Here is a 24709-nt window from a genome sequence, read left to right as displayed (position 1 = left end):
CGTCATCACCTTCTGCGGGGTGCGGAGACGTCAGCACTTTGTGCGCTGTCAGTCCGCCGCCGCCGCCGAAAGATGGGCAAAGCCGAGTTCCTGACTCCCAAGGCGATCGCAAACCGCATTAAGTCGAAGGGGCTGCAGAAACTGCGATGGTACTGTCAGATGTGTCAGAAACAGTGTCGGGATGAGGTGAGCGAACCAGAGTACGCGCAGTTCCTGCCTGGGTGCAGCATTCAGGGCCTCGCTGGTCCTCCAGCACCATCCCTCCAAGAAGGAAGGCCTCCTTTGTCAGGGAAGCCATGATGTGGGGGAGCTACTGCTGCTGCTGGTGTTGTTGCTGTTTCTGGTGTTGCTGCTGCTGCTGCTGCTGCTGGTGTTGTTGCTGTTTCTGGTGTTGCTGCTGCTGCTGCTGGTGTTGTTGGTGTTGCTGCTGCTGGTGTTGTTGTTGGTGTTGCTGCTGCTGCTGCTGCTGGTGTTGTTGTTGGTGTTGTTGCTGCTGGTGTTGGTGTTGTTGCTGCTGGTGTTGGTGTTGCTGCTGCTGCTGGTGTTGGTGTTGCTGCTGCTGCTGGTGTTGGTGTTGCTGCTGCTGCTGCTGCTGGTGTTGGTGTTGTTGCTGCTGCTGGTGTTGCTGCTGCTGGTGTTGGTGTTGCTGCTGCTGCTGGTGTTGCTGCTGTTGTTGTTGTATAGAGTTTAAAAATCGCACCACATCTGGAGTCTGACTCCAGGTTGGCATACAGACAGTCTCTAACCTCACACCTTTAATGCGTTGTCTGAGCTGAGGTGTCACCTATTTATTAATATATAGTGTTAAAACTGAGATGTCACTTTAAAAAAAATAAACCTTATGCTATCTCGAGAATGTGACTTGAAAGAAGCTCTGGGATTTGCATGTTAATGAATCGAAACCTGCAATCCATTATGAAAGACTTAACAGCAATCTAGTTTTTCTTTCTGATGAAGGGCTTTTGCCCGAAGCGTCAATTTTCCTGCTCCTCAAATGCTGCCTGACCTGCTGTGCTTTTCTAGCACCACTCTAATTTTGATTCTGATCTCCAGCATCTGCAATACTCACTTTCACCTAGCAATCTAGGTTTGTTCAATTTCTCGTATCAGTTGCATGACATGGTGATTTTATAAATTCTGTGTCTCATGACCCTGCCCCAGTAACTATCTGACGAAGGAATAGTGCTCCAAAAGCTAGTACTTACAAACAAACCTGTTGGACAATAACCTGGTGAGGTGTGTCCATTCTAGTCCAACACCGGCACCTCCTCATCATGATAAAGCCTCAAAGTTATCTTGTGACTTGAAATAAATTCTGAGATTCTTGCATCCCCATTCTAAATGATTGAAGACTTAACAGCCATCCATGCTTATCTAACACATTTCATCAACTGTATGATACTTTGATCTCTTACTGTACATTCTGTGATCTGGAGGTACTGGTGTTGGGCTGGGGTAGAAAAGTTAAAAAGCACACAATGCCAGGTTATAGTCCTGCAGGTTTACCTGTGTCCCATGTATCCTGCTCGACTAGCTTCCTGATAAAGGAGCAGCATTCCAAAAGCTTACACTTTCAAATAAATCTGGTGTTGAACTGTAACCTGGTGTTGCGTGATTTTTAACTTTGTTGGGAAGGCCACTGTCATCTTCTGAGGAGAACAAGGGGAAAATTACTCTAGATGCTGGAATCTTCAGCAGTTAACAAATGCTGGAGATCACAGTGGGTCAGACTCATCTTGACTCAGAATGTGAGCTTCTGACTCTTTCTCTTTCCCCATGAATGCTGTCTGACCTGCTGTGATCTCCAACATTTGTTGTTTTCAGAGTAAGGAAAAGGGTCTCTGTACTTGAAACATTAACTCTGCTTTCTCTGTCTCACATGCACACAGATGTTGCCAGATCTGCTGAGTTAATCCAGCATTTTCTGTCAGTGTTTCAGAGAGTTTATCAGATTAGTTTCTTCTACATGGGAATTACACTGCATCAAAAAATTGAAAGTCATTGAGTCATAGACATATACAGCACGGGAACAGAACCTTCGGTCCAGCTCTCCGTGCTGACCATATATCCTATATAAATCTAGACCCATTTGCCAGCATATGTCTCATATCCCTCTAAACCCTTCCTATTCATATACCTATTCAGATGCCTTTTAAATGTTGTAATTGGATCTGCCTCCATCACTTCCTCTGGCAGCTCATTCCACTGCATGAAAATGTTGCTCTTTAGGGCCTTTTTATACCTTGCCCCTCTCACCCTGAACCTATGCCCTCTAGTTTTGGTCTCCCCCACCCTGGGGAAAATACCTTGCCTATTTAACCTATCCAAGCCCCTCATGATTTTATAAAATAGGGTAATCCCTCAGCCTGAAAATGTGTTGCTGGTCAAAGCACAGCAGGCCAGGCAGCACCTCAGGAATAAAGAATTCGACGTTTCGAGCATAAGCCCTTCATCAGGCATTCCTGATGAAGGGCTTATGCTCGAAACATCGAATTCTCTATTCCTGAGATGCTGCCTGGCCTGCTGTGCTTTGACCAGCAACACATTTTCAGCTGTGATCTCCAGCATCTGCAGACCTCATTTTTTACTCGAAGATAATCCCTCAGCCTCCAATACTCCAGGGAAAATAGCCCAAAAGGATATAGAGAGTCAGCAGAGGGTGAGGATTTATCCAAGAATCGCTAGGCTATACATATCGGGAATGACAAACAGATGGGATCTTTTATTCTCCTTTGAAAGAAGACCGATTAGGGGATCTCCATAGTGCCATAATAGATAGGAACAGGAGTAAGTCATTTAGCCCCTCGAGCTCCTCTGCTATTCATTAGGATCATGGCTGAGCCAACATTCCTCAAAACCACGTGCCTGCATTTTCCATGTAACCCTTGATTCCTCTACTGGTCAAGAACCTATCTACCTCAGCCTTAACTAGATTCAAGGAGCCCTCACTGTGCTCTGTGCCAAGGAGTTCCAAAGATACACAATCCTCTGACAGAAGAAATTTCTCATGTCATGTCATAAATTGGTGTCTCTTTGGTCTGAGACTGTGCTTTCTGGGTGTAGACTCCATAGAGGTCTTTAAAATTACGGAGCATCTAGCCAGGAGTTGTTTATTATAGGTGCACTGTATTTTTTTCTAAATGACAGTTCAAATGTCTAAATTGAAAATATCTTTTATCAAAGTTGTGGCTAATTATGAATAATTATTGCAGATTAGGGTAGGTGAATTTGAAACTAGAGGACATTTTTACAGAGGGAAAGCTTTGTCACACATAGGGTGGTTTGGCTCTGGAATGAACTGCAAGAAGAAGTGATAGATGCAGATATAGTTATAACGTTTAAAATACATCTGGACAGTTAATGAATAGGAAAGGTTTAAAAGAATATGGGCCAAACATGGGCAAATGGGACTAATTTAGTCTGGGGAAACTTGGTCAGCATCAATGAGTTGGACCAAAGGATCTGTTTCTCTCCTGAGTGACTCTATGACTCTACTACGCTCCGATCTGGAATGATATGTAGAGACTTTGTTGGCGAAGTACCTTAACACATTCTGTCAAGGCTGGAAATATGTAATATGTTCTCAGTAGAAGTAGTGGAGATAAAAGTTTCAAAACCGGAAAGATGCCTTAGACAGATTGCTAGTGCTGAAAACCCACTTTCCCACAAGTATAAGAAAAAACAATTTGTAACAGCATTATTCAAAAGAGTGATCTTAAAATACTACATGGCTTGAGCATAACTGTAATTGTATTGAGTTCAGTTTTAATTCCTCATGATTCCTTTTGATATAGAGGCTTTATAGACAGTAAATGACTGGGTGACTGTTAGTTCTGTGGTTGAATAATTTCAAAAAGGAATCTGAAAAGATCTATGCAAATGCAAGGATTTATTTCGTATTATAAATCAGTACAGTATAAATGATGTGGAGATATTTCAGTAGAAAGAAAGCAAAGAATTGGATAACCAGGCTGTATTGTTTAGTGGTCATTTTTTCCCTGGAAAACTGTGGAATAAGAATATTGATATTGTTTGTGTTGTATTCCAGAATGGCTTCAAATGTCACTGCATGTCAGAATCTCACCAACGGCAGCTTCTGCTGGCTTCAGAGAACCCACAGCAGTTCATGGACTACTTTTCAGAGTATGTATAGTTTGGCACCCTTTAAGAATTACTGCCAGATGTGCCCAACGTGATGTTAAGTGCTGGAAGTTATAAATTTTGGATGATGCATAATGCTTTAACTTGGAATAAGATTTCTTGCAACCTTTCCCTTCTAGCTGTTTCCAATTTGGTTGTTCCTCAATTTGAACAGATTTATTTTCTCTTGCTCCATTACAGTTCTGCAGAAGAATGTATTTGATACAAATTTGATTGATGAGGGAGTTGACAGGGGAGAGATGGGAAAATGGAGTTGAAGTTACAACTAGAGCAAATCTTACCAAGTAGCAGAGTAGGCTTGAATGGCCTATCATGATTCTAATTTTTATATTCCTGTGTATTTCTCCTGCCATTACCATAACCGTCATTTTGAAAACTGGGCTCTAAATATAATGAAATAATTTTACAAATAATTAGTATTCTTCTTATTATAGAATACAGCAGCATGCAAAGAGGGCATCCAGTAATCAAGTCTGCTCTAGTTTGTGCCTCAAAATGAAGTTTCTTATTTGATCACATACTTATGCATGAAGGCCTAAAGTGAACGGCTAACTTGGGAAATAGTTTCACACTCAATTAAATGATATTACCTCAGTGCCTGCTTTTAGAGTGCTGTGACCCTAAACATCGCTGTTTAAGTAAAAAGTTTAAAATGCTAGAAAATTATACACCTCAAGGGACCAACATTTTCTCTAGGCTGCACGGCTGCATGCTCTCTAATATTCTCTAAATAATGATTGGCATGCTGATGCAGGTCATTGCATTGACATTTGAAGTTGCTGTTGCATATTGATCTCGAAGGTCCATGCAGAAGAAACAAGTTCCAGGGATTGTTGTATGGAGCTATCTGAAATTTCAGGTTTAAAGTTCAAGAATGTAGCCTTTGCACTGGTTTAATTTAAGCTGTCACTGATGCTAAGCTGATCATTCAACACGAACCTGCTGCCTCAAAGTGATGTCAGAATCAAGGCAAAATACCAAACTAATATGATTTGTGTTGTAGCTATAGGACACATTGTGTCTTTGTTCAATTCACAAATTACTTGAAGACATTGTAAATTGTTAGATGTTGGTTTTGTTTTAGAGATTGAGAGCTTGGAATTATTTTAACGGGCAAAGATGCAGGGGTGGGGGATGAAAGATGAAAATTTTTGTTTTACTCTAATTTATGTTTCTGAATGAATTGTCTGGAAGGCTGGTGGAAACTGATTTAATTGTATCTTTCAAAAAATAATTGGATCTCTACTTAAAAAGAGAACATTTACTGGATTACAGAACAAGAACAGGGAAAAATAATTTGTTAGCCTTTTCAGATGGCCAGCACAAGTACATTGGACCAAATATCCTCTTTTGTGCTATGATTCAGTTCTATAACACGGCAGTGTTGACATTTTTAATGAATGGTAAATGCTGCTGTTTCGGTGAAGTATTGCACACAATTCTTTGTTTTCCTCCAGGGAGTTTCGCAATGAATTTCTTGAACTTCTTAGAAGACGCTTTGGTGAGTTTCCGATAGACTTTTATGGCAAAAAAACAATTTGAATTGAATTTAGTTCATAGAGAGCTCACATTTTGAAGCATCACTGATAAATCTAACCAGTATTTCTTGCTGGTTTGCCTCTTCTTTTGTTGTATTATGATATTTGTACTGTTTCCCAGTGGTGCATCATTTGTCTCCAGAAAAGAAGCACACAAGCTGCATGCTGACCTTTTTCAGTATGTCTATTCATTCAACATTAATTGGCAATATATTAGCTCCTTACTGAAAGGTGACAAAAACTTTTCTCTTATTTCCATTTACAAACAAACCAAGCTTTAGAAATGTGAAATAAGTAATCTGCTGTTTCAAATAATCATTTGTGTATGTAACTTGAACGTTTACATTCAGTGCCCAAGGTATCTGCTAATATGTAGTTCAGAGATTTTATAGATAATCTTCATATATTATCTGCTCAACAACAGTACTAAGTAAATGCCAAATAATGACATGGAGTGACTTCCTTTTGGATCTGACTTTTGTTTTCAACAGTACCTTTTGTATTAAAGAGTATTTCATCTTTGGCTGCCACCTCTGTTAACTCCACATAGGGAATTACACGACTAGGTAGAGAACAAGATGCTACTAGTTTGCTGCCAGTGTCAGTACCAGTATACCCAGTCTCATTTGTTTGGAGTTTTGCTTTAATTTTTGATCCTGGTACTGATCCGATATCAGCATAAATGTTGTTGTTACAACAATATTTATTTCTTCTAGTAGTAAGATAATTGGACTTTCTTTTTCTAGGAACTAAACGTGTTCACAACAATGTTATCTACAATGAATACATCAGTCACAGGGAGCATGTTCATATGAATGCAACAATGTGGGAGACACTGACTGATTTCACCAAGTGGCTAGGCAGAGAAGGTGAGAAAGATCTGTTAGATTTTCATTCTTGAGCTAATCTTACCCCTCCCTTATATCTTCATTTAAAAAAAAGATTTCCTGCATTGTTTTACAATTTGTGGTGTAAGGATCAAGTTTAATCAAATTCAGGCATCACTGAACACTGCATTACTCCAGCTGAAATTTATTTGAAGAATCCTAGTTTGGCACTATTGAGCTGTGATGAAGTAGTTCCTATCAGTCTTGCACCAAGACGATGATTAAATGGGCAGTTTGAGATCCATGTCCTTTAAATTACTATTCAGTCAACTGTAATTATCAAATGTGTGTATACACAAATTAATCTCAATAGCTTTTTGCATTGCAAGTGTTTTGCGTTCCAATTTCAGGTTACTGCAAAGTGGATGAAACTCCAAAGGGCTGGTACATTCAATACATTGATCGTGATCCAGAAACTATTTGTAGACAACAGGAGCTAGAGAAAAAAAAGAAGCAGGAGCTGGATGATGAGGAAAGAAATTCCAAGTTTATTGAAGAACTAGTTAGGAGAGGAAAAGAAGGAAAAGAAGAGGTAAAACATTGATTTGTACCGAGGAATTTATTATATATCAGTTTGTGGTGCACCTCCGTATCGCCTGTTCCAAACTTTCCAGCTGATTGTTTGTCATGGTTTCTTCCATCCCTGAATTACAGCTCACAAGTATTGTAAAGTTCCATTCTTATGCTCCTATTCCCCTTGCTACCCTCAAAAATATTATGCACAAACCCTGGATAAACTATTTAATAAATGCAGACAGCAGCTGTTGTTCCTGTAGCATGGATGTTGGCTCTATAGCTATCATTGTATTGCACGATCATTGCCCAGTATCAACTTAATATTTCCAAATCCAAGATCATCTGTTTCAATTCCTCGTGTTAAGCTTGCCCATGTCTCCATGCTCCTCCAAAATCGATCTTCCTTCGCATTAGGACATAATGGCTGGCAATCTTACAGTTCTGCTTAACCATGACCTTAGTTGACAAGCTGATATTCTATCATCACTGAGATCATTTTATTTTCATCTTGGCAGTATGATCCACCTCTGCCTCTATCTACAACTCAAACCGTTATCTCTCCATTTATCTATTTGCTTGTTTCTTGAAAACTGATTTTCCCCATGTGCTGCTTGCCAGCCTCTTGAGCTAGACTCTCCATCAGTTCCAACTTGTTTAAAATTTGACCACCCACACTTTATTCCACAACGACTCTAACCTCTATGATTCTCATTAGCTTCTTGTCACCTTGCAATGCAAAGAATTCAAAGTGCACACTTTCTGTGACAAAGACCTCTTTTCCCCATTATATACACACAGCTATGTAGCCTTTCAATTGGGTCCAGCCTTCTCTGTTCACTTTTTCTTTCTGCAGTGTGAGTGGCAGAGCCTTCAACTGTTTTGGCACAATCTAATTTATTTTTCTTGAAAATAAGTGAATTGTAGCTTCTGAAAATGACTGAAACTTTCTTTCTATAGAAATATTTTCACTTAAATCTGTTTATGTTCTTTGTCTTATTTGTGATTAATAATTTTAATGGAAATTTTACTTTGCTATGCCATCAGAAAAAATACACTCCACGCTACGTAGAAAAAGCATTGGATTTTCAGAGACAGTCTGTATTTTGAGAAACTAATCAATGACTAAAAGAGGTATTGGTATTTTTGGCAACTGACAGTAACCATAGCTCACAATATACTCTGCCCCAGTTTTCTCTCTCTTTTTCACACTTGGTCCTCTTTTTCTCTGAAGTTTATGATCTACGAATGAGCTGAATGGTCTTCATATGTATTAATCTTGTAACTGCCTCTTTTCAATCAGATAAGCAAACAAACCATTCAATCAATCATTTAATTATTTAATGTAGCAGCAAAGTGAACAACATATTTTGTGGGGAAAGATATGCCTGCAGTTTAAGATATATAAGTTTTTTTTAGTTCAAGAATCCTTATGTTGCTTTGAAACAATGTAACTGCCACAGGGTGATTCCAGTTAAATATGGGTGCAGTTTTGTAGCTAAAACATTCCGATAGTTCGCAATTGCCTCTTGAGTTGATTATTCTGCTGCTCTCCTTGTACCTTCTTTGTACCAAGTGTTGTTCGCTCATCAGCCCTGTGCTCACTTATCTAAGTTGATTTTCAGCCACTGATGCCTGAGTTTGAAAATTCTCATCCTTAGTTTCAAATCACTTGGCAATATCGCCGCTATCTGTTTAATTCCTCTAATTCTCCAGTTAGCTGTGCCCTGTCACTTCTGGCCTTTTGTTCGATTTGCACCATTTGCCATTGGGAGCTGTACTTGCACCAAGATCTAGGCTCTAATCTCTCTACACTTCCCCTTTAAGACCTTGCTGAAAATTTACTAGAGTCATAGAGATGTACAGCGTAGAAACAGATCCTTCAGTCCAACCCGTCCATGCCAAACAGATATCCCAACCCAATCTAGTCTCACCTGCCAGCACATGGCCCATATCCCTCCAAACCCTTCCTATTCGTATACCCATCCAAATGCCTCTTAAATGTTGCAATTGTACCAGCCTCCACTACTTCCTCTAGCAGCTCATTCCATACACATACCACCCTCTGTGTGAAAAGTTGCTCTGTAGGTCTCTTTTATATCTTCCCCCTTCAACTTAAACCTATGCCCTCTAGTTCTGGACTCCCTGACCCCAGGGAAAAGACTTTGTCTGTTTACCCTACCCTATTCGTGGGCGGCACGGTGGCACAATGGTTAGCACTGCTGCCTCACAGCACCTGAGACCCGGGTTCAATTCCCGACTCAGGTGACTGACTGTGTGGAGTTTGCACGTTCTCCCCGTGTCTGCGTGGGTTTCCTCCGGGTGCTCCGGTTTCCTCCCACAGTCCAAAGATGTGCGGGTCAGGTGAATTGGCCATGCTAAATTGTCCGTAGTGTTAGGTAAGGGGTAAATGTAGGGGTATGGGTGGGTTTCGCTTCGGCGGGTCGGTGTGGACTTGTTGGGCCAAAGGGCCTGTTTCCACACTGTAAGTCTAATCCAAAGTCTAATGAGCCTCATAATTTTGTAAACCTCTATAAGGTCACCCTTCAGCCTCTGACGCTCCAGGGAAAACAGCCCCAGCCTGTTCAGCCTCTCCCTATAGCTCAAATCCTCCAACTCGGGCAACATCCTTGTAAATCTTTTCTAAACCCTTTCAAGTTTCGCAACATTTTTCCGATAGGGAGGAGACCAGAATTATACGTAATGCTCCAACAGTAGCCTAACCAATGCCCTGTACAGCTGCAACATGACCTCCCAACTCCTGTACTCAATACTCTGACCAATAAATGAAAGCATACCAAATGCTGCCTTCACTATCCTGTCTACTTGCGACTCCTCTTTCAAGGAGCTATGAACCTGCACTCCAAGGTCTCTTTGTTCAGCAACACTCCCTAGGACCTTCCCATTAAGTGTATACGTCCTGCTTAGACTATTTATCAAAATTTTGGTCATCTATTTTAAAAACCTCGTTATGTGACAAATTGTTTTTGATAACACTCTTGTGAAGCACCTCAAAACATTTAATTCTCTGAAAGGTGCTATATAATTGAAAGTTCTTAAAAGAAATATGTTTACGTATTTAATCTTTTAGGACATTCCAGTTTTTACAGAATTGAAAAGAGAAAATGAGGAAGAAAAAGGTATGTCTGATGTGAATGAGTAATGTGTTTGTCCTCCTAACTTGGCCAGAATATTGCAGTGCATTCTGTCTATTGCATATCACTTAATTGCTTTTCAGTCTCCATCAAAAATCTTATTTCTTGTGAAAAAGCAAGAAATGTTCTGACAATACTTTGCTCCTAGTAACCGAATATCTATGTAATCCTTGAAGTTTGTACTAAGGAATTAGCCTTGGTGCCTATTCTCCATTCATGTGTTGAATCCCAGTAGTGGTATTCCAAATGTCACCCTCTCTGATATTTGCTAACTAATTGCATGAATAACATTTCAGACCATTCCTTTGATTGAATTCATTGTGAATTAATTTATCTTTTTTTTAGCAAATTATTACTCTTGTTCTATTTCCTCCCTTGTTCTTCTTTTTTCAAGTAAATTTCTTATCTACCTGTTCTGAAATGCTATGAAACAATTCTGGAGCAGGTGTGACTTGAACCCAGGCCTTCTTGCTTAGAGATAGGGACACTACGACTATACCACAAAATCTACCATTTCCTGCTCCTGTTATCATACTTATAGGATATATGTATGTGTATTTATGTCCAGAATTGTTCTTACACAAATGAAAGTTTTTTTTAAAAATCCCACTACTAACTCACCCGTGGTCCCTTGATGAATCTTGAAAGTCGTACTTAGACCACTTGTAACCTATTAACAGTTTCTTATATATCTGTGAACAAATTTTGCTCCTTGAAACCTTGACCATACATTTGATCGTCTGTCGTAGCATCTTGCATAGCTTGATGTCAGATTTTGTTTGGCACTCCGATGAAGTACCTTGGGGTGCTTTACAATGTTAAAGATGCTAGATCACTGCAAGTTCTTTATTTGCATGACCACTGACAGCACTTAGTACATTATAGCTTCTCATTTCTATCAATGCACATGAGTTAAGCAATGGTAAAAACACTTAAGAAGCAGGTACCAAACATTCTGTGCTAAAAGTTTGTGAGAAGATTTGTAGCTCGGGTGCTCGTTGTTGTGGTTCTGTTAGCTGAGCTGGGAATTTGTGTTGCAGACGTTTCGTCCCCTGTTTGGGTGACATCCTCAGTCCTTGGGAGCCTCCTGTGAAGCGCTTCTGTGATCTTTCCTCCTCCATTTGTAGTGGTTTGAATCTGCTGCTTCCGGCCAGCTGGAACTGACAACTGGAAGCGGCAGATTCAAACCACTACAAATGCCGGAGGAAAGATCACAGAAGCGCTTCACAGGAGGCTCCCAAGGACTGAGGATGTCACCTAGACAGGGGACGAAACGTCCGCAACACAAATTCCCAGCTCGGCGAACAGAACCACAACATTCTGTGCTAAAGATAAGTTAAAACTGGAACTTTCGTCTAATAATATTTCAGTATGTATCTTTCATCGTATTGGCAGTTTCTGAGGTTATGATTGAGCTATTCCTCAATATTTCCTTTCTTGATTGTAGCATTTTCAGTTTTTGGAATTTTAATTTATCAACAGATAATTTGTGATTATATTATTTCCTCCCACCCAACTCATTAGTACATACATAATTACAGAAACAATTACACCTTAAATGAAACCGGAGGAGCTTAAGGATATGTCTTTAGATGTCTAATCACTTATTTTGTTAAAAATGTTTCAGCATTATTATTGTTCTCAATACTGTTCTAATAATTTTAGTATTGTTTTCTAATTTATGTTTTCATGGCTACAGTTGGAAAGATAGATTAATTGTGGAAGCTGCTCATTCTTTAAGATGCTTTTGAAGTTATACTCTTTTAAGTAGAAGAGGAGATTCCATAGAAAGATTCAAACTATATATTTCTAACACTTGTAAACTATTAACAATCAACATAAACGTCTTGATTTATTTCTTTTGTTTATAGTTGCCTTTAACTTAAACAAAGGACAAAGTGCATCAGCTACAGCAGCTCCTAAATCTAGGTAAGAAATCTATCTTGCTGTTATCCTACAAGTTAAGAACACATTCCTTGAAAACCTATTAGAAAATGTTTCGATTTTTCTTAATATAGTTCTGATTTGGCTGATAACTGAGAAAGGAAATACGTTTTGCAAAAGAAATTGTAGCTAAGATTAATTTTTTAGGGTCATTTTGTTTTTGCTTTCTTAAAAGCATTCAATTGCATTCTTTGTCCTTTTTAAAATGTCATCTTTCTTTGAATAGGACAGCTGATTTTCACAATTTTTCTTTCACTCTTACTTGTTCAGGCTACTAGGCAGCCTGTAGAACAGTACTTCCAAGGCAGACAATAGCCATAGGAGCTATCCATAGTTATTCAGTTCAATTTTTGTTTGTTATTCCTCCTCCTTATCCTCTGCCTCTCTACCCAAACTACTGTGTGAGCATGTGATTAATGATGTAACTATGCTCTAATGCTTCTAGTCAATAGACATTCTAGTAGCAGAGCAGCCCAGTCATTACAACTTCCATTTGGTCTTTTGTAAATGATAATTGTTGCCTCATCAATGCTTGACTTCCTTTTTATCTTTGAATAATTGACCATTATATGAACTCTAAGAGCCTAAGCTAAATATAATTATGAAAACTCATTTAGTTCCACTTTTGGAAATGTGGAGTATTTGTTCAGATTGTGAGTACAGTCGAGAGAAAGAAAGGTTCTATCAATGCCTACAATTTGTGGAATAGGAACGTAAGGTTCAGAGTAGGCTATTCAGCCCTCTCTCCAACTCCATTTTAGATCATGATGGATCATCTACCTCAGTGATGTATTCACGTGCTATCCCCGTATTCTGTGATGTCATTTGTAACTGGAAATCTGTAAATCTTTTGTCTTGAACATATTTAATGACTGCGTTTCCACAGCCTTCTGTTGGAGAGAATTCTAAAAATTCACCACCTTATGAACCTTTTTTCAATTATTGCATGTTCTTCATGTTCAACTGATTCTAAAGAAGAATCCACTAACTTTATTCTGTCTGAATGCAATGTGTTCTGCACCATAAAAAGGTTTGCTTAGCTTTGAGAAAAGAGGTCAGGGATGCTGAATTCAGCCAATTAACTACAAAAGAATTTGTAGACCATATCTTGTATGTTTTTCAGTACGCTGGGACCAAGTCCATTGCAAACGATAGCTTCAGTAAAACGAAAGGAACCGGGCCGTACATCTTCAGATACAAAGGACAAGAAGAAGAAATCTGCACTAGATGAGATTATGGAGGTATATTACTGCAGTGATGACTAGCCAGTAGTTGATCCTGTGGTTTTCAATGTTTGTTTAATTAGGAGTAAAGATGTCTGGCTCTGTTGTAGCCCATTATTCCTGAATTTAAATGCTTCATCATTGCTGGCCATGTCTCAAAATTGCCTGGATCCTATATGCTGTGCTTTCCTTCTGAAACTTTTCCACATCTTTGTCATTTGCAGAACTTATGAAAACTTACCGCTTTGACCAAGCTGTTGATCATCTGCGTTAGTATCTCTGTGACTTGGTGTTGTATGATCCCAGCTTATGTTCATAAAGGATAAGACAAATTCCAGAGTGAAACCTAATGTGTCAGATTCTCACTTCCTTTGATTTTAACAGTGGATGTCTTTTTTTTTAATTCATGGAGTGTGGGAGTTGCTGGAACTCACACAGAATTTATCGTCCATCTTTACTTGGTTTTGAGATGTTGCCCTTGAATCACAGTTATCCATTAGTATGAGTCCAGTTACTGAACACATTTACAAGGCTACCAGTGTATTGGTACACAAAAAATGAAGTGTTTATGAAACAAGAGAACACTTGACTGATATTACATTATAAATAAAAATAATATTACAAAGATTTTATTACAAACACCAGGATAAAAATTCAAATTCAAATGATTGCTTTTATCCCAGTGTGACAATGCTGCCCTTTTAACAAGGTTATTTTGTCCTTAGTTTTTTCCAATAGGGGTTGTAAAGGTGGAGGTGCTGATATGTCTGGAAATGGCTACTTTAAACAATGGCAGGGGAGTGGCTAGTTCTCTCAGCTCAGATTTTTTTTCTCTAGTTTAGTCTAATTTCGTAGGCAGTCAGAAATTGCTGGTAGCAGGGAGGCTGCTACTGTGAAAAAAGATTCCAAGCTTTAACACATGTTTCCTGCCCGACTCTTCTCTCTGCAATCTCTCCTGTCTGTAAGAACCTGAGTTTGAATTTGCTATTTGCCAAGGGTGTGTGTTTGGGATGATACGGGTATTAGAACAGCTCCTTCGTTAAGTTACAATTTCAAGTTGGTTGGGTTTTCAAATAATTAAGTTATTTTAAAATTTGTTTTTTTCTGTTCATGTGTCAATGTAGTGTGTAAATAAATTGTTTTGTTTAAAGCCAAATGGTTTGACCAACTACATCACTCCTGGAATATCTACTCAACATCTGTCTTTAAAATAAGAAAATGTTAGAGTCTGGGCAACTGTCTTAAAGTGTTTTGAGGGGGTGGGCTTGGTCCATTACACCAGCAATACCCTAATACTCTGTAACATTATCTCCATGCTAAGGCATCTTGTTCAGGCTGACATGGCTGTAACCAGTTTTCTTCTGGTAAAGTTTTGTGCATTCACAGGGTGCTTTTCTTCCTCAGCTTGCACCTCTCCTGTAGACACCTTAAACAAACTGCATTCTAAACTTTAACTTTAGAACAAACATGAGGTTCTAAAACAGCTTCCAGCAGTTTTTCTGCCAGGTTTCTGAGAGTCATAGTCATACAACACAGATACAGACCTTTCGGTCCAAACAGTCCATACTGACGGGACACTTCAGCCTCCACTACCTAATACTTGCAGAAAGCCTGACTGAATTTCTGGATTGTTCTCTCTCTGTCATTGGACCCACAATGCTAAAAACAAAACCACAATTTTCTTCCTTTTACCTTTCTTGAATGTACTGAACTGTTCACCTCAGGGGCTTAATGGCTCAATAAAATGCATGTAAACAAAACTACCCTGTCGACTCCCCTCACACCAAGCTTCTGAATGAAACTATTAAAGTTGACTTTCTTTCTTAACACACAATACAAGACTTGAATTCAACTTAAGTTATACATTTTCTTATTAGTGTCAAATGTTTGTTTGGCAACATTTGTAAAGCAGCTTGGATTTGAAATGGTTTGTCAAAGGTGCTGTTTTATTGGTGGCGTAATGACAGAGATCCGCTCCACTTGATTAGCTAGCAGTAAAGAGGCGGGAACGTCATTGCAGTCTTAAAACAAAGTCATTCACTGTTGTCTGCAGGCTGGACCTAGGTGAGTAGGTATCAGTTGAATGTGGAAGAAATTAATGGGTCAGAGGGAAGCTCATTGATTAATGTTTTGTAAAGGTTCTGCAAAGGGGCTTCTAGCACTACAGTCTTTGGCACAGTGCCTCAAAAAAATGACTTGGCGACAGCACTTCCAGTACTATGATGTTGAGGAGGAGAAACCAGGGAATATTGGGCATTCGAGCAGAGAAGGCTAAGAGAGGATCTGATTGAGATGTATAAGATTATTAAGTGCATGGACATGACGGACAGAAAGCAACTGTTTCCCTTAGTTGAAGCGTTTGTAACAAGACGGAAACATTTTAATATAAAAGGTAGGGGTTTAGAGGGAATTTGAAGAAAACCTTTTTTCACCCAAAGGTGGGTGGGGTAGAGATGGTGGTGGTTCTAAACTGTCCTGCCTAGGAGGTAGTTGAGGCAGAAAACCTTAGACTTTGTAAGAACTGTGTGGATGAGCACTTGAAATGTCATTAAAATTCAAGGCTATGGAATGCATGCAGATTTAGAGTAGTTTTGTCAACGTAGACCTGTTGGGCCTATGGGTCTCTTGTGTTCCATATGATTCCATGAATACTTGAAACTCAAGTTTAAGGTAAAAACCAAAAGACAAATGCTGTAAATCAAAGACAAAAACGGAAATTCCTTGAAAAGCTCAGCAGGTCTGGCAGCGCCTGTGGTGAGAAATCAGAATTGATGTTTCGGGTTGAGTGACCCTTCCTCAGAGCTCCAGTTGCCTCCAGGTATTGTCTAATACCTAAACGATTTGTTTCCTTTCACTTCATTTATGACTTTGTTTTGCAGCTTTTGTCAAAGGCTGCTAACAACATGGAATATCTTTTTAAACCTTTCTAAAGCTAGTCAGAATGTTTGTCTTCTGTGGCTACTTACCTTGCAGTGACCATATCCCTGTTGTTTTCAGCAACACTAAATTTTCCAGTTCTGTTCTCTCAGCCTAACAACCTTCGTGAGCTTAAATAAAAACCGAAAGAACTGCAGATGCTGTAAATCAGAAACAAAAGCAGAAGTTGCTGGGAAAAGTTCAGCAGGTCTGGCAACATCCTGAAGAAAAATCAAAGTTATACATTCAGGTCCAGTGTCCCTTCCTCAGAACTAATGGTAGTTTTCTGAGCTTTCTGCATAAGGATTGCACAGGAAGCTGCAAATGAATATGATGGTCCATTTCATGTGAGCCACTCTCACTTGTTAAAAATTAATCTACACTTCTGCCTCCCCAACTTGCTGTATTTTTCATTTAGCAGATGGGTTTAAGAAGTAGAGTAAACTTTTAATTTTGGATATGATTTTGAAAGTAGAGTAATTATTTTGAATATCTTCTTGTTTGTTTAGTTCGAAGAACAGAAAAAAAGAAGCCTTAGAAAAGACTACTGGCTTCACACTGTAAGTTCAGAAAGTAATTCTTGTGCTTACATGTAATACTCTGTACAGTTACTGATTTGTCTGACATACTTGGTGTCTCTGAACAGTGTTGTTTTTGTCATTCCTGTGTGATACTATAGACATAGTTACTTATAGAAGAACTTGGCTGCAGCCCACTTCTCTTTTGTCCGAGACAAGTAATTAGCACGGAAAGATAAACTTGCTAAATGCTATCCTACAAACACTTGTGAAATATAACAGTGTCATTCAGTGAAAATGGATTTGAACTTATCAAGTTACGATAAAACAGTGTTGTCAATTTTTGTTAGTAAAATTTAAGTAAGTGTATCTGGGCCTCCATTCCTGGACTACTTGCCTGTGGAATCTTCCCCAAACTGGGATTCGATTATCTTTATTTGATAAATTGAAATATTAAGAAGCCTGGCCTAAACTTGCAATGGAAAATAGCCAGTTAAAGTTTTTTTGATAGAATTGTTAGCTCTAGAGACTTTTATTTTGATAGAATTGTTAGCTCTAGAGACTTTATTTTTTTCTCAATTGTTGTGTAGTGCTTTACCTTTAGTTACTAACTGAGAGTAAAATCTGTTCATTCTGTTAAAATTCACAATGAAGAGAGTGTGGCTCATAACTCTCAGCTGTAATGCTGAGAATAGCCCTTAAGCAGCTTGTTGTATGGAATTGTGGATTTCTATGCAAATGTTATTGAACGTTAACTAAAAACAAAGTGCTGGAAATACTCCCTGACCTACTGAGTATCAGTGAAGAGAGAGACAGAGTTAACCTCGGTGATTTTTTTTTATCACAACTAAAGTAAGAGAAATTGAGTTTTAAAGCCAACTAAAGGCCTAGTCTGCGATGAGGAAGAGGACAGGTGAGATTAAATAACAAAACTTTTCATGATGCAACACGGTGGTAACGGTTACAGTACAGAAACAAAGGCTGTGTCCAGATGAGTGAATTGTTCCAATACACATAACTGAATGCAACATGGACAGAAATAGTTATCCATTTTTATTTATCCATTTCAAACGTAAATGTTCAACTCAATCAAAAAGTTTTTCTCGATTAAACGTCTGTAATCTTTTGATTCATTATAAACACTGAGAGGAAGTATAAATCAAAGATGCTGGATAAATTCAGATCCAGGCAAAAAAACCAGTAACAGTTCAATCAATAATTCATCAGAATTGCTGTTTCCTCAGATCTGACTTGCTGTATGTTGCCAGCATTTTCTGTTTATTTTTCAAATTTTCAGTATCTGGAAAGTTTTGTTCCTATGAAGATATTGAGGTAGCTCTATGTTGTACTGCTTGCCTAAATATGGCAGAAGCCTATCCTAGAAAAATAATACCCCAAGTTCTTTGTCCACGGTCTGCGCATGTGGTAAAATGAACATGTTACAGGAACTCTTTAATAATTCAATTTGATTTTTTTTTCCATCTGACTAGGGAATAGTTGTTAAATTGATAACCAAGAAACTTGGTGAAAAATATTACAAGAAGAAAGCAGTGATCAAGGTAAGAAAGTGTATATTTTGGGAACATCTAAATCCAATTAATCTGTAAACTGTGGTACGTGTGCTGTAGAACCCGTTATTTGCTGCTAGCATTCCATCAGATGAATAATGAAAACTGGCAAATAATTCAGCCTCCCAGGTGCATTGCTGACAGCTGTAAAGGTCTTTGATCTATTTGGGTCACATAATTAAGTTGTTATTGTTGTGGATAAGACTTTTGTTTTACTTGTTTTGAGAAATAAATGACCCTGTTGACCATCTAATGTGAAGCTAAATTTTTGAGCTGCAGCAATAAGTTTTACAGGAAATTGAATTTCCAGGTAAAAGCTATCCTGCTAGATCAGTCAGTTAACAGCTGAACAATCATTGGAAGAATTGAATTGAATATTACCTTGTCTGAGCAACAGCACACGCGCGCGCGCACACACACACACACACACACACACACACGAAGAATGTACTACTATGATACTTGGACTAAATAAGGCTTGAAATGATTTCTTGCTGTTTTCAAGAATTTGGGTGTGCTCGTGGTTGTTCTTACACCATCACTAAAGTGAAATGTTGAGGGAGTGCTGTGCTGTCACTGCTGCTGTTTATCAGATGGGCCATTAAACAGGAGCCTGGTCTGCTTCCTCAGGATTGAATGCAAAAGATAACCTGGTGGTATTTGGAGATGAGCAGGAAGTTCTCCTGGTGTCCTTGCCAATGTTTATATTTCAACTAACATTGAAAGCCATTGTTCCCATCATTTAGTTTTCTGCTATTTGTGGGAGATGCTAGATAAATGCAAATCTTCCTTCTATTCAGCTACCTGAAAAAAATTGCACTAATAGAGTACAATTCAACTCTCATTACAGGACGTGCAAGAAAAGTACACTGCCATTATTAAAATGATTGATTCTGGAGACAAACTGAAAGTTGACCAGACTCATTTGGAGACTGTCATTCCAGCTCCTGGTAATTTTCACCTTTTCTTTATTAACTGATGTATTTCTACTGAAGGTTGTTAATAGTTGCAGAAGTCTGATTATTATTTGTGTTGGTTGAAACATAATTATCAAATCCTTCCTATTTTAGGTAAGAAGCTGTTGGTGGTGAATGGTGGTTACCGAGGAAATGAAGCTGTTTTGGATTCTATAAATGAGAAAAACTTCAGTGCTACAATAATCATAGAATCTGTAAGTATATATTTTCCTGCCTTGGGAAAGGCCTTTACTTTACTGTCACTTATCCCTTAAATAAATTAAGTGTATCTACTAACTTGTTTACCTAACTACTTAACTACTGATGTGCGAAGACCTTGATTCTTGCCTATGCTAGGATAATAACTGGTGTAGGACCAGTGAAACTAATTTTAAAAGTTGCACTGATTTTGGAATCCAGTGTCACCAAGTTGCTCCCTTTTAATTTTGCAGTTAATATCATGCTTTATTTTAAATAGTTTTAAAATGTTTCAATGATTCTCCGTAACACATGGAATTTTCTTCTGATTGTATTGAATGTGGGCATCACACTGGCTCAGTGGTTAACACTGCTGCCTCACTGCACTGGGGAACAAGGTTCACTTCCAACCTCGGGTGATTGTATGGAGTTTGCGCATTCTCCCGTGTCTGCATGGGCTTCCACTAGGTTCTTAGGTTTCCTCCCATATTTCAGAGGTGTGCAGGTGAGGTGGATTGGTCATGGTAAATTGCCCCGTAGTGTTTAGGGCTATGGAGACTAGGTGGGTTAGTCATCATTACAGGGATAGGGTGGGATACTCATTGGAGGGTCACTGTAGACTTGATGGGCTAAGTGGTCTCTTCCTTCACTGTGGGGATTCTGTGACTAGGCATAAAATCCTGGGATGAGAAATGGAAAGCCTCTGTCTGTTTGTTGAGTTAGATGGGGTTTTACTAGATTAGATTTGAATTTTCTGATGTACTGGGGACATTACTTCTATGTTTGGTGATTAATCATTGTTTCTTTATAGGGACCTCTGCAAGGGCGGAAGGTTGAAGGTGTGCAGTATGAAGATATTTCAAAGTTGGCATAAGCAGTGTTAACTGTTGACTTAATAGTTCAAAGCATCATGTTGGTGTCCACTGAATTTTTTTTTAAATTGCAAACTCTACTGTGTCAGGGTTTTTATTTCTAACATTTGAATGCTTCTACCCAGCTCCTGCAAGAATGTAATTTGTACTTTTTTTGGTTTAAACTTTCATTCTTGCAATGGAACGATGTATGTGTAATAACTCCTGTTTAATATAATTGCTGGACGTAAGTCTGTTTAAAAGCTTTGTGTTGCAGTTTGAAGGTTTGAGTGTGATAGTCATTGTTAGAGAATATATTTGAACAAAAAACAAATAAAGCTTTATTTTAATTTGTTAAATGTTTGTAGTTATATCATCAATTGGTTTAATTGGAAGCACCTGTTGGACTATAACCTGGTGTTGTGTGATTTTTAACTTTGTACACCCCAGTCCAACACCGGCATCTCCAAATCAGGATTATTTTGTTATAACTTATAATGTAGTATCATTGTACTTTTAGTTTCATTTGGTATTTGTTGGTTTTTGTTAACTTTAGCCTCCAAGTAAGCAATTGTTCCCAGCAGCAACATCCAGCTCTCAAGTAGAAATAGTGTTTTCATTGTATATTAAGAAATAATTACCTGATAAGTATTTATCCATAGGTCCTTTTTGTTTCAGGCTCACACATACAATCATTAACCAAATCGCAAGTTGTGGACCTTGCATCTACTTTTTTTGGGATGTCAAAAATAAAATGGGTAGGACAGTGTTCCTTAGAATTAAATAAAAACAAAACAATTCTGGAGAAAGACAGCACTTCTTGCAGCAGCTATGAAGAGAGCAACCAAGTTAACATTGAGTTTGATTATATATTTCTGCTTTTATTTTAAATTTCCAGCATTGCCAATGTTTTGCTTTTATTCCTCAGGGAATGAATTCTGATTTGGTTATTTTTTAACTTTTCATTTAGTCACTCATATCAAAGGAACAGTTTGAACATCTTCCTATGTTCCAAAGCCCTGCTTGGGTTGATCGGTCAAATATACAAGCATGGTACTGCAGTCATTCCAGCAGATTCAGTTCATTATAGTACATAATAAAATTACTTTTCAATTTATAATCAGAATAAGTTATATGCTCATGAGAGGTCTCCTGAAATTGAATGCAAGTATGTAGCATGTCACATTGTAACCTTATGAGTAATGAGAAACTCATGTTTGCATTAACCATTTATTTAGTACCTCTGTGTTTAAAATGTTGGCATTCTGAGTCATGCATTTAAAAAGAAATCACAGTATTGATGTAATTTGCAAAACATTATATTTATTCTGCACTACAATTTTGCATCCACTGTTAGTAAACTTGATCATTTCCTAGCATAATTTTAAATACAGTAATCAAAACAGAAAAGCAGAACAACCAGAGATGATCATGTTTGCTTTGTCAGGTAAGCTGGAAGTAACATGTATCCTGTGACTCAATTCTTGACCATTTATCTAACCTGCAGTGATGAATAAGCCAACCAGAGATTGCTAAATAAACTCTTGCAGCTTTTGTAGCTGGTATTGTTGATAACGTGCATGGAATAGCTTGTTCAAAGCACTTTTTTAAAACAAAGCAGAGCTGGAACTCCTTAAAGGGGGAAGTCACAGCTGAGCAGTTGTATTTATTTTGAAACTCTTACTCCATCTATTGCAGTCAAAAGCAGCCTTTATATATTTTCTGTTTATAATTTTGAAATTTGGTTAACTGGAAATTATATTAATCCATAACAATGCACAATGGTTCATATTCACATTACTGAGCAACATCCAGCAAATAAAAAAAATCTGGAGTACAAGTACAGCAGACCTTCTGTAAATGTTATCTAGATGCCATCTAATCTGCATTGTAAGTGAATGTTTGAACACCTTAGTAAGAGATCAAAAGTATGTGAAAGGGTTATAGAACAATACTACAGTGAAAGATTACTGTAGAAAACACTTTGGTCAAAGCAACATTCTTGTGATGATATTGAATGAAAAGTTTGCTTTAAAAGTAATTTTTATGACCGGTTTTTAATTATTTTTTTCTATGCTGCAGATACTCTCTACCTTCTATCTTTCTAGCCTTTGCAGTTTCAGAAAGCTCACGGATGATTCAGGAAGCTGTAAAGGTGTGGAACAAGATAATCTTTGAAATGTCCATCGATAAAGCCTTTCCCGCTATTGTGGATGAACCAGCATTGGACATCTGTTCCATTTACTGTACCCATTCTATAGTCTTTCTGTAAACCCCTGTAGGACAATGGAAAATGTGGTTACATTCAATCGTGCCACTTATCTTCCCACTCCACATCGTCATCTCAGAAATCAACTTCACTTGTAAAATTTCATAATCCTACCTAGTATCATCAATATAGTCCACTCACCTGCTTGCAAAGCAGATCTTAAGATTTTAAATATGATTGCTGTCTTTCAACAACACTGAACAGAAGGAATGACATGTTGAAAGGAACAGAAAATAAAAATATTGACTGGCATCTGAGCACCCATAAGATAGAGATAAGTGGGATACAGGATGTTTCAGAAAAACTTGCACCTTTCAGAACCTTAGGAGATTCCAAACTACTTTGCAGCCAATTTATACTTTGAAATTTGGTCACTGTTGTGGGAAATATGGCAGACAGCATGTAGCGCAAATAGCATCATGATCCGATAATCTTTTTGTCGTGTTGACTGAGGAATGCTGATTAGCACACCAGAGTTAACCTTTTGAAATAGTAGCATCTTTTATGTCCACTTGCGTACAGATCATGAGGTGGGGACCTTTTATGTAACCCCGCAACTGAAAGACAGAACCCCTATAATACCACACACTCCCTGCACTGGTACTGCAGTCATATTGCCTGACTTTGGCATTTTGTGCTCAAGAACTCATCTGGGACTTGGACCCAAAGCCTTCTCATTCAACTGAGCCACAACTTGGCATGCTATTAAGCTTGATATGCTAAAAGGAGTAAAGTTGCTGGTACTGTATAAATAGAATTGCAGCTATTGAAACTAAGGAGAGCTATGCAAGGAATTGTGATAGAAATTGGTGATGATGAACACAACTAAGTAATCAATTATATATTGTCTGTCAGTTCATGGATAAATGACAAGAAGTTTGAGTAATTCTGAGAACCTACTGTACTGTGTAATATGTATCAAAGGGATTTGCCTATTCCATGTCTACATTTGGGCTATTGAAAGAAAGGTGTGAATTTAAGTAATTGCTTAGAAGTGATGACTTATGAAGCGCAAAGAAATAATTTCTGAACACAGGTGAACCTAACAAATCCGATTTAAAACTTGCTGAATTCAGCTGGTTTGACATATTTCACTAATCCCCACTGGCAGTTTCAGGTGACTGTATAGTTTCTAGCAAGTGGAGCTTAATCACCTGCAGAAAATTAATCCTATTTAAAGTACAGCAGAATGGCAGATGGTGGGAGTATTACTTCAATTCCCATTTGTCACTGTGGTTGCAAAGTAAGTCCATGTATAAAAAAAAAACTCATCTATCTTTGTTGTAACAGTATAAGTTAGTGCACGTAATGGAATTTAACTAGCAAGGTGTGCTTTGCAAATAACTGAAATCTACTAAGAGAAAGTGAGGACTGCAGATGCTGGAGATCAGAGCTGAAAAATGTGTTGCTAAAAAAGCGCAGCAGGTCAGGCAGCATCAAAGGAGCAGGAGAATCCAGAAGGGCTTATGCCCGAAATGTCGATTCTCCTGCTCCTTTGATGCTGCCTGACCTGCTGCGCTTTTCCAGCAACACATTTTTCAGCAAATAACTGAAAACAACATTTTACAGACTTATTAACACTTAATAAATTTACATTTTGTACTAGTGGTACTGTAGCCATCCAATTTATTAGTAAAATTACTCTTTTTTTTGGTACTTTCCTTTTCATGAGATGAATTGGCACGGTCAAAATTTGTTACCCACTCCTGATCCTCTTGAACTGAGTGGGTTGATAGGCCGGTCACCATTATTGAAACTAACTTCAATTTCAGGTATGTTATTTGAACTTAAATCCCACAGGCTAATATGGTGACATTTGAACCTATGTTCCCTGAGTATTAGTCTGGGTCTCTGGATTACTGATCCAATGCCATTGTCACTGCTCTACCACCTCCATATGTTTATGATATTAAAATAATGTAAACACAACAGTAAGTACACTGAATCTGTTTGGTAAGTGCTACTTTATTCTTCACCTAAGTACCACAGATAGGTTCAACAATCTCCTGTTG

The 24709-nt window shown here is 38.2% G+C and overlaps 2 protein-coding genes across 2 annotated transcripts in view; one reads left to right on the top strand and one right to left on the bottom strand.

Annotated features, from left to right (window-relative positions):
• Window positions 1-10: 10 nt before the first annotated feature.
• kin (Kin17 DNA and RNA binding protein) lies at window positions 11-20734 on the top strand. Its single transcript, XM_060843100.1, has 13 exons — window positions 11-186; window positions 4049-4143; window positions 5619-5662; window positions 6446-6568; window positions 6937-7118; window positions 10191-10239; window positions 12126-12183; window positions 13322-13439; window positions 16847-16897; window positions 18346-18414; window positions 19274-19373; window positions 19494-19594; window positions 20389-20734. Exons 1-13 carry the CDS (start codon window positions 73-75, stop codon window positions 20449-20451), a joined length of 1167 nt encoding a protein of 388 aa, XP_060699083.1. The 5' UTR covers window positions 11-72; the 3' UTR covers window positions 20452-20734.
• A 1745-nt stretch (window positions 20735-22479) lies between these two features.
• Window positions 22480-24709, bottom strand: part of itih2 (inter-alpha-trypsin inhibitor heavy chain 2) — a 60040-nt gene continuing 57810 nt past the window's right edge. Inside the window, 1 exon segment of the mRNA XM_060842525.1 lies at window positions 22480-22704. Within this exon segment, the coding sequence (XP_060698508.1) occupies window positions 22557-22704 (148 nt within the window). The 3' untranslated portion in view covers window positions 22480-22556.

The sequence above is a fragment of the Hemiscyllium ocellatum genome, chromosome 23 (genome assembly GCF_020745735.1).
Source record: "Hemiscyllium ocellatum isolate sHemOce1 chromosome 23, sHemOce1.pat.X.cur, whole genome shotgun sequence".
In the NCBI taxonomy this organism is placed as follows: domain Eukaryota; kingdom Metazoa; phylum Chordata; class Chondrichthyes; order Orectolobiformes; family Hemiscylliidae; genus Hemiscyllium; species Hemiscyllium ocellatum.
This window is presented reverse-complemented; position numbering and strand designations above follow the sequence as displayed.

What these genes read in the sequence shown, in the direction of transcription:
- kin (XM_060843100.1), top strand. Translation starts at nt 73, where the DNA reads ATGGGCAAAGCCGAGTTCCTGACTCCCAAGGCGATCGCAAACCGCATT. An exon ending in ACTTCTTAGAAGACGCTTTG is followed by an intron (nt 5,663 to 6,445) that starts GTGAGTTTCCGA and finishes TTCTTTTTCTAG; the next exon opens with GAACTAAACGTGTTCACAAC. An exon ending in AGAAAATGAGGAAGAAAAAG is followed by an intron (nt 10,240 to 12,125) that starts GTATGTCTGATG and finishes TTTTGTTTATAG; the next exon opens with TTGCCTTTAACTTAAACAAA.